The sequence below is a fragment of the Musa acuminata genome, chromosome BXJ1-1 (genome assembly GCF_036884655.1).
Source record: "Musa acuminata AAA Group cultivar baxijiao chromosome BXJ1-1, Cavendish_Baxijiao_AAA, whole genome shotgun sequence".
NCBI classification, from domain to species: Eukaryota; Viridiplantae; Streptophyta; class Magnoliopsida; order Zingiberales; family Musaceae; genus Musa; species Musa acuminata.
The window spans coordinates 30,025,211-30,035,621 of NC_088327.1; the positions used below are offsets into that span (position 1 = coordinate 30,025,211).

Genomic DNA, 10,411 nt, shown 5'->3' on the forward strand with positions numbered 1-10,411 from the left:
TCAACGTGCATACTAGGAGGTTGATCAAGTTGAGTCAATTGCCTAACTCGAGTCAAACCCAATCCTCTATTTCAAATCAATTTTAATTTTTTTTAATTATTTTTACAACATCAATAATTAACTAAATTAATATAGAAAGTAAGGATTATTAATAATAATGACTGTAATTTCACTAAATAGTCAAACTAACATGAAAAAATTGCAATCGATCATGATAAATTCATTAAATACTTAAGTATTCCAAGTAATTAAATTTCATCGTGCAAACATAAAGATCAAATAATTAAATCCATATATTATAACTACAAATGATCATGATGAAATAATTAAGCATTACAAATAAATTTCACCAAAGATAATTCAATATAGCATCAAATAGCATGAATATCATTATTTTATTTATTATTATTATTACTTTATATATGATTCAAAACTTTTAAATCAGTAAAGATAAGAATCATGAATCATGACATTAAAATTCGAAAATAATTAAAAATTTTAAATTAAAAACAACATGAATATATCTGGACTTAATCTAAACACTTAAAAAATTTTAAAAATTAAAATATAAAATTTTAATTTTTAGTAAAGGAGGTCCCTATCTCCTCGGTGGTTTTCACTCGATGCTCGGTGAGAAATAAGAGAAAGAAAGAGAACTCCTTTTAAATACGAGGAGATGAGCTCTTCATAAACAAAAAAGAAAATATTTAAATTTTATTTTAAACTTATTTTTTATTTATTTTAATATCTTTAATTAATTGTCTCACTCACAAAAGAAAGCTAGAATATTAATATAATTACTTTACAATATATGTGACTACCAATCAATTAATATCATAAATATTGATTTTTATAAGACATCTTATAGTAAGATCATCAACTAATTCCTTGTGATGCTGCATAGGACAAGAAATAACTAAAATCACATAAAGCACCTGCACAATAAACTATATAATCTTCTGAAAATTGCAAAGCATAACTTTAATTAATCCATAAAACTTGTTAATTACAAATCATATAATAAAAACAACCATAATGTGCCTGACATGATTATTTGTTTGATCAAAACATCAACTATTGTCTCAATTAAAACCCAGGGCATAAAAAACTTTTATATATGACAAAAATTCACTTTATAATTTCAAGAATAATCAACTTAATTATAGACATACCTTAGAAATCATTTTCTCTTACTAAGTAGTAGTGAATTATCAAAACTGATAAACTTATTTTAACATTTTTAATGGTTGAATAGAGAAAAACATGAACATGACAAAGTGATTGTGAAACAAATATAAGAGAATACAAGATGGAATAAAATTCATTATTGAATCAAATAAATTGATTCCATCAAAGAGATATCTCAAAAATTATACTTTATGCTTTAAACAACATGGGAGAAGCATGAATCAAACTAACTGTAAGTAACTTATATTTTAAACATGAATTAAACTTACCTCCAGTCATGATTGTCTAAGAATAAGCATTGGTGACTGCATACATTAAAATCCTTGGACTGATGTTCTCACAAACAATTGCTATTTTTTGATATTTGCCTTATGAAGCTTAAAAAATGTCTATATTTGATAGATAGCCATAAATCTATATATAAGCTAGTCAAGGGATCCAATCCTCTTTTTTTTCATAAAATAATTATGTTTCATGCTTATTTTTTTTCTATCACGAATGTAATTTAAAGGAATTCTGATAAAGCCTCATAAATGTGTTCGACATTAATTCATAGTAATGTTTTCAAAATTATCATTGCACATATTGATGCCATCAAGTATCTTATGAGATTCTAATAACTCATAAGATTCCGAATACTACTTATACTTGCATGCATGAGAAGGCATATCAACAATATTGTGTTCCTTCAAGGAATTTCTCTTTGCTTGATAAACTTGATTTTAGTAAATGGAAAGCTTGCATAGTATTCAAATGCATGGAACAACAATGATATAATTTTCTGTTATAATTTTAAGACAACAGCATGCCATAATGTATCAACAATGTATCAACAAGTTATAGTTAAAAACAGTATAATTCACAGCATCCAAAAATGCCTAAAAATAAAATTTATCTATTAAATATAATATAAAAAGATATTAAGTATGAACAAGTATGTTTTAGTGACTCAGTGTGTAAAAAATTAAAATTAAAATATTAGAACAAATCAGAAAAAAATGAGAAAATTGCATCACTTAAACATGATTGAGAACATTATATCTAATTTGGTTTTTCTTCCTTGTTTGTTAGGATTTCAAGTATCATATCTTACATCTAGTTTTGTAATATCAAATTGCACTTGGATATTTCATTTCAAAACCTTGATACCTACCAAATATCAAAATTTTGAAAATGTGAATAAGAGTAAGTGACGAAGAGGCCATCTAAGACGGGGAACACATTATATTTTATTTCGAATGGTTTAAAATAAAATAAAATATTAATAATAAAAATTTCTTTTTGGTACATCCATCTGAATTTTTCACATAATTTTGAAAGAGAAAAAAAAAAAGAATAAGAGCTTTGTGACGGTCTCTTCTACAAATATGGGCCTAGAAGGCCCCACCATCCGTTAGTTCTCGGCCCACGCTTATATCCGCAAGCCGAAGACCCTAACCTCGAAAGCATATCATTTGCCACAAACGGCACACAAGCAAATATCTCTCTGGAAGCATCACGGCCCTTGGAAGTCTCGGGAAACCCCTCGCCCCCTATAAAAACCCTTCTTTCACTTCCCCAAATCTCATTCCTGCCGCTCGCTCGCTTGCTCTCGTTGAATCCATCCCGCGTCTCCGATCTGCCACGGTCATGGACGAGGACTTCGACATGCCGACCGAGGACATGATGGGCGATCCCAACGGCATGATGGATCTCCCCGACGATGACGCCCCCGTCCTCAAGGTCGGCGAAGAGAAGGAGATCGGGAAGCAGGGGCTTAAGAAGAAGCTCGTCAAGGAGGGTGACGGGTGGGACACCCCCGAGGTCGGCGACGAGGTCGAAGGTATGCGGATTAGATGGATCTGATCATAGAATCTGATTTGTGTATTTTATCCTCCGATTATTGCCCCTTTTTTTTTGGATCAGTTGGGATGTGATTTTGGTTCATCTGGTGGATTTTGGTGTCAGTGCATTACACCGGGACGCTGCTTGACGGGACTAAGTTCGATTCCAGCCGTGATCGAGGCACCCCATTCAAGTTCAAGCTCGGGCAAGGTGAGGACTCTTTGATTCGGAAAATTTTTCTGTCTTATTCCACGACCTCTTTCTTTCTTTTTTTTATTTACAAGTAGTATTCTGTGGATTTCGCCCTTTTACATTAGTCTTGTTTGTATAATAATACTTTCGGATGCGGATTTATGTTTACGAAAAAAAAAAAAGAGTCTTATTCATAGATCTATGACTTCAGTGTGAAATTTATTCTTTTGGCTTGAACGTTAGGTACGTCGGTTTGTGGGAGATGACTACTTGTGATTGTGATGCCTAGTTAACAAATAGGGCTGATAGATTTGGTTTGTTGCTTTCCTGTTATTTCTTGACCATTTGGATTTCACAGTTGGTCTGATATTGAATTTAAACTTCTGTTGAATTTCCCGGTCCTAGGAAATGGAAGGGAAATATTAGTCCTTCAATGTTCTTAAAATTATTACCGATCAGATGCAACCATATGTTGCTTTTTAGCCGTCTGAGTTGTGAGGTTAAACGAGAATTTAAAGAATTTTTTGATGGTTAGATAGTATACGTCACTTTAAATCACTGGATTGGTTGGCAAGGTATAATGACCAAGCAGGTTTGAGAAATTAGCATAAGAAGTGATGCTTTGATATTTGGATAAGCATTCCTGTGATTAAAAGAACTACAGGAATGCCAGCCAAGATATGTGGTACCATTATTTTGCATTATAGTGATTGAAGAATTTGCTGAATTTGTCTTCTAACTATATGCCCATCATCGATTGATGTTCTTCCTGCACCTTTTAAAGGCAGTGGTTTTTGGCTCTGAGGATTTGGTTATCCAACTTTGATATATTATTTCTCCTATCATTGGCTTGACTAGTAGTTTGTTTGTAGTCATTAGTTTGTTTCCTTTTCCATTGCGTACCATTTTGTTGAAGCAAGAATCCAATTTCTTATTTATATGCTAATTTGATTGGTCTACTGGGCATGCATCTGGCAATATTGCCTTTTTAAATTTCTTGATATGCATCTTTGTACATTTTCTGATATTTGTCCTCTTCTACAGAACATTCACCACATGATCCTTTCTGGTTTTTTCTATTTCTTTCAGGGCAAGTAATAAAGGGATGGGATCAAGGTATTAAGACTATGAAGAAGGGTGAAAATGCCATCTTCACTATACCTCCTGAGTTGGCTTATGGTGAGTCTGGTTCTCCCCCCACCATCCCACCCAATGCCATACTCCAGTTCGATGTTGAGCTGCTCTCGTGGTCTAGCATTAAGGACATATGCAAAGATGGAGGAATAATCAAGAAGATTCTGAAGGAAGGAGAGAAGTGGGAGAATCCAAAAGATCTGGATGAAGTACTTGGTATGTGCTGTTCGTTGATCACTTGTTTTCTTGCTGTGGTTTTAGTATGAACAGTACAACTTTCTTCAATTTGCTCAGTGAAATATGAAGCACGGCTTGAGGATGGAACAGTAATATCAAAGTCTGATGGAGTTGAGTTCACAGTCAAAGATGGTAGGTGTCAGTTATGTGGCTGCAGGAGCTATTAGAGCGGTGGTGGTAATGTTTGCTCACTGAATTACCTTTTTGTGGCAGGTTTCTTCTGTCCTGCACTAGCTAAAGCCGTGAAGACCATGAAGAAAGCTGAAAAAGTGCTCCTCACAGTGAGACCACAGTGTAAGCATGAGGCTTCTTTTGCTGATCTTTTACTAACACATGTTATCATTCTAATGAATTGTTTTTATATGCTTTGGAGGACAGATGCTTTTGGTGAGAAGGGTAGATCAGCCTCTGGCGATGAGTGTGCAGTGCCACCAAATGCATCTCTTCAGGTGGAGCTTGAATTATTTTCTTGGAAGACAGTTACAGAGATAGGAGATGATAAGAAGATTCTAAAGAAAATTCTCAAGGAAGGAGAAGGCTATGAACGACCAAATGATGGAGCTGTTGTCAGAGGTTTAGATTAACATCACAATTTTTGTGTTACTTCCTGTAGCTTAAACTCTAATGATTTATTATGATAATGCCAGTGAAACTGATCGGCAAGCTACAAGATGGGACAGTTTTTGTGAAGAAGGGACATGATGACCAGGAACCATTTGAGTTCAAGACTGATGAAGGTATTAATTCTTTTGTTTGTGATTTTCTGTGCTGTGTTATAACAATGTGAGTTTAATATAATTGATTCATGATGTCATTGATAGAACAAGTTATCGATGGTCTTGATCGCACTGTGACAACCATGAAAAAGGGAGAGATTGCCTTAGTTACAATCCCACCTGAGTATGCATTCTCCTCCGCTGGATCGAAGCAGGATCTGGCTGTAGTTCCTCCCAATGCCACTGTTGTTTATGAGATTGAACTTGTATCTTTTGTGAAGGTATAGAATCTTATTCGGTTGCTTAAATTTGGCAGATAACCTATGAAATCTGTGCATCAAAGTGCATCATATATTCTTCACAGGAAAAGGAATCGTGGGACATGAATGACAATGCAGAGAAAATTGAAGCTGCTGCTAAGAAGAAAGAAGAGGGAAATGCATTGTTCAAATTGGGGAAATATGCAAAAGCTTCAAAGAGATATGAAAAGGCATGCTCATTGATCCATCAGTTGTTTAGTTTGTGAGGCTATCGGATATACGATTGAACCTGCCATCGTTATTTGATTGTTCAATTCGTTTGCAGGGGGCAAAGTTCATAGATTATGATAACAACTTCAGTGAGGAGGAGAAGAAACAATCTAAAGCACTCAAGGCTGCTTGCAGCCTTAATAATGCTGCCTGCAAGTTGAAGCTCAAAGACTACAAAGAAGCAATAAAGCTTTGCACTAAGGTATGTATAATGTTCAGGTTGACCTACCTAGAAGTATCAAATATACTACATTTGACCATGACCGACAAATGAACTAGGTGCTTGAGATTGAGAGCAGCAATGTGAAGGCCCTGTACAGGAGGGCACAAGCTTATATGCAGCTAGCTGATCTGGATTTGGCAGAGGTGGACATCAAGAAAGCACTTGAAATTGATCCTAATAACAGGTAGCCTAATTTATTAGAAACCATTAGTGTTAAGCTAAATCAAGATGAGTAACACTAACAGTTGATGCCAACAAATCCAGAGATGTGAAGCTGGAATACAAGATTCTGAAGGAGAAAGTGAGGGAGTACAACAAGAAGGACGCCAAGTTTTACGGGAACATGTTTGCCAAGATGAGCAAGTTGGAGCCTGTGGAGCCCAATGTAAGGCTTCATTCCTTCTATTTCTTGGTTGCTAGTGGTTTTAGAAACAGAGGCATGCAAATGACTGTTGTTTTATTTTGTTGGCCGATTGCAGAAGGGTGGAAGCAGAACAGGATCCAAGCGAGAGACGGAGCCAATGAGTGTCGACGCTTCTGCCTGATGTCCAAAGTATGATCTATATTGTTATATGGCCGCTGTTCGACAGCCGTGGATTTCTGAGTAGGGTGCTGCTGCGAGTCTTTCTTTTTCTTTCAGACTTGGCTTCTAAGCTATCCGAAATTTCATGTTTGAGCATGTTTGGTGGTACTAATTAGCATTTAATAATATGTAGAACAAAAAAAAGTCAGAAAATGTTTTAGTGTTTTATTCTTGTTTTTCCTCGCATCTAATTTCACTTGAGATAGATTTCTTTGTAAAAAAATTATAATAAATATAAGGTATTCATCGGATAAGAGCTCTAGATGGAAAGATTGAAAACTAGATGAGACGTCAGGCTAAAGCAAAATATTTCGGCTCAAGCATGTTGCCATTAGTAGCAATGAAGACGTGTGGCTAAGCAATGCGTTAGACCTCGACAATGTGGGACTATATAAAAGTTCTCTCTAAAAGCTTGGAGATGGAAAGGCACGAAGAAGAAAAAGGCTCCAATAAATATGTTTTATGCGATGAATCGTATCCAATGATAAGTAGGCCGTCATTAAGTAGCAACGAAGGATCAATGCCAAGATCTCACACGGGGCTATTCATTTTCTGAATGCATTATGAGGTGAAGCTAGAAGAAACTTTTGTGGCATACTTGTTGGGAGCCCATTGAGGTTTTAGAAACATTAAAAGTGTGAATTGCGAACTCATTTAATGTTAGAGAACTTAGAGTTCCTCATGTGAAACGTAATTTACATGTATGTTAGGCATCTAAGATATACGAAAAAGGCATCTAAGATAGAGACAATAAAGAAAAATAGCTCAAAAATAGCTCAAATGTAAGAGCACGGAGAGGGGGAGGGGGAGGGGAGGGGGGGGGTGAATTACTGTAGTGAAAAAACTTTTGTCGATTTAAAAACTATGTTCGTACGATGAAATCGTTTCCGACGTAAAATCGTTTTTGGAAACTTAACTTGAAAGTGAGTTCGTAAAGGAGTGCAACAAAAGTAACGAGGAAGTAAAGCACATATGAAGGTTTGCAGTAAGGTAAACAGTAAAAATAAATGCAAACTAGAGAGCACCGCGATTTTAGAGTGGTTCGATCAATCTTGACCTACATCCACTTTTGGCTTCCTCCTCCGACGAGGTCACCGACGTCCACTAGAGGCCTTCCTTCAATAGGCGAAGGCCAACCACCCTTTTACAGTTTCACTCCTTTTGACGGGCTTAGGAGACAACCCTTACAGAATTTTCTCTCATCTCTTATGATCAAAACTTAGAAGAAAAGAGGGAGGAGAACTTTTGGCCTTTACAATACTTTTGAGCTCTAAAATCACATAGTAAGATCAAGCTTTCGGGTTACCCTTTCATGCAGAAAGGGTGGAGTTTATATAGGCCACAATCAATTTGAATTTGGAGCTGAAAAGTGTCATCTCCCAGTTTTTCAAGGTCCTGGCGGTACTACTGCCATAACTGGGCGGTACTACCGCCTGTCATCTATTATTGAGCGGTACTACTGCTCAGTCTAGGCGGTACTACCGCCTGACATCGCTTGGAGACCGAGCTTAGGCGGTACCACCGCTTGACAAGGGTGGTACCACCGCTGGCAATAATAACTACGGTGGTACCACTGCTTTACAAGGGTGGTACTACCGCCCAGAATTCCTGGGAGACCAAGTCTCTTGGACAGTGCCACCGTCGACCAGGAATTCTAGGTCCGAATGGGCTGATTCGGCCCAATTTAGGTTTGTCAAGGGCCCAATTGCCCCTAGATTAAGTTAATGGGATCACCTCCCATTCCTAACTTAATTTACATGCTAACTACGATATTTAAGACATTAATATTGTTAGGATCGGAGCGGCACTAAGAGGGGGGGGTGAATTAGTGCAGCGGATTAAAACTTCGGTTTTAGAAAAATCTTTCGTACGATAAGAACGGAACTTGAAAAGCTTAACTTGAAAGCGTATTCTTGAAGTTGCGCAGCAAAGGTAATAAGGAACTAAAGCATGTAAGAAGGTTTGCAGTAATGTAAATAGCAATAATGAAATGCAAACTAGAGATTACGCCGATTTTAGAGTGGTTCGGTCAAATGACCTACATCCACTTGCGAGGCCCCTCTTCGATTAGGCTCCCACATTCCACTAGCAAATCTCTTGAAATGGAAGGGTAAATACCCCTCTTACAACCTTTTACAAGCAGTTCAACCTCTTACAAATTTTCAATAAGAAAGAATGAGAACTCTCTAGCAAATTAAAAACAAGAATTGCTAAGACTTTCTAAGACTTTTCTCTCAATCAAATGCTTCTCAAAAGTTGTAATCTCAACTGAGATTTGAGGGGTATTTATAGGCCTCAAGAGGATTCAAATTTGGGCTCCAAAATTTGAATTCTCTTTGGGTTCCCGATGCTGGTGGTGCCACCGCCCAGCCAAGCGGTGCCACCGCCCAGCGCTCGGGTGCTGGACAGTGCAACCACCCAGCCCAGGAGGTGTCACCGCCCAGCCAGGCGGTGCCACCGCCTGGCTCTCCGGTTCACTGGTTTGGCTTAATTTTAGCCCAAACCAAATATGACTTTGGGCCCAGTTGGCCCCTAACCAGGATATAGGATTATCTCTTAATCCTAATCCTAATTACAAGTGAACTACATAACAAAACACATCCTAAGCAAGTTTTCAACCGCGAATGTCGAGTCTTGTTCCGACGAGCTTTCCGACGAACTTTCTTCCGACGGACTCATTGGCAAAGAAGAAGGGTATGTCACCTTCGGAGACAACAACAAAGGCAAAATCATTGGCAAGGGAACTATTGGTAACAAATTTAATTTTTCCATTGATGATGTTTTACTAGTTGATGGATTGAAACACAATCTCTTAAGTATTAGTCAACTATGCGATAAAGGTTATATCGTTAGATTTGAATCAAATATGTGCATTATTGAAAAACCAAATCATAACATGACTATGATTGCTTTAAAACAAAATAATGTCTATACCATCAATCTTGATGAACTAAGTAATGAAATGTGTTTCTCCGCCGTAAATGATGATGCTTGGCTTTGGCATAGGAGATTAGGTCATGCAAGCATGAAAACAATATCTAAAATCTCATCTCAAGAATTAGTACGAGGGATTCCGAATATGAAGTTTATTAAGGATAAGGTATGCGATGCATGTCAACTAGGCAAACAAATAAAAACAAGCTTCAAACCAAAAAATCAAATTAGCACCACTAGACCATTACAATTGATCCATTTGGACTTATTTGGACCAATTGATACAACAAGTCTAGGTGGAAGCAAATATGCTTTTGTGATTGTGGATGACTACTCTAGATACACTTGGACCTATTTCTTAGCTCACAAAAGTGATTGCTTCAAGTGTTTCTCTAAATTTTGTAAACTCACTCAAAACGAAAAAGGCTTCATGATTTCATCAATTCGGAGTGATCACGGTGGTGAATTCCAAAACCGTGACTTTCAAAATTTTTGCGAAGTTAATGGGTACAATCACAACTTCTCAACTCCAAGAAATCCTCAACAAAATGGAGTAGTTGAAAGGAAAAATAGAAACCTACAAGAAATGGCAAGAACTATGTTAAATGAACATAGTTTACCCAAATATTTTTGGGCCGAAGCCGTAAATACGGCTTGTTACATCATGAATAGGGTCCTAATAAGACCATCTCTATCAAAAACTCCCTATGAATTATGGAATAACAAAAAATCAAATATTTCTTATTTTAAAGTTTTTGGTTGTAAATGCTTCATTTTAAATGAAAAGGATGCCCTAGGTAAATTTGATGCTAAATTCGATGAAGGCATTTTTTCTTGGTCACTCCTCCGT

At 36.7% G+C, this 10,411-nt stretch overlaps 1 protein-coding gene across 1 annotated transcript; it reads left to right on the top strand.

The window, feature by feature from the left end:
• Nucleotides 1–2,655: 2,655 nt before the first annotated feature.
• Nucleotides 2,656–6,795, top strand: LOC103972967 (70 kDa peptidyl-prolyl isomerase). The gene is made up of 13 exons (XM_009387392.3): nucleotides 2,656–3,010; nucleotides 3,136–3,222; nucleotides 4,294–4,554; nucleotides 4,633–4,707; nucleotides 4,789–4,869; nucleotides 4,954–5,148; nucleotides 5,223–5,312; nucleotides 5,397–5,572; nucleotides 5,656–5,781; nucleotides 5,877–6,023; nucleotides 6,101–6,228; nucleotides 6,309–6,429; nucleotides 6,524–6,795. The coding sequence occupies exons 1-13, from the start codon at nucleotides 2,818–2,820 to the stop codon at nucleotides 6,587–6,589; spliced, it is 1,746 nt and encodes a 581-aa protein (XP_009385667.2). The 5' UTR covers nucleotides 2,656–2,817; the 3' UTR covers nucleotides 6,590–6,795.
• The last annotated feature ends 3,616 nt before the right edge of the window (nucleotides 6,796–10,411 follow it).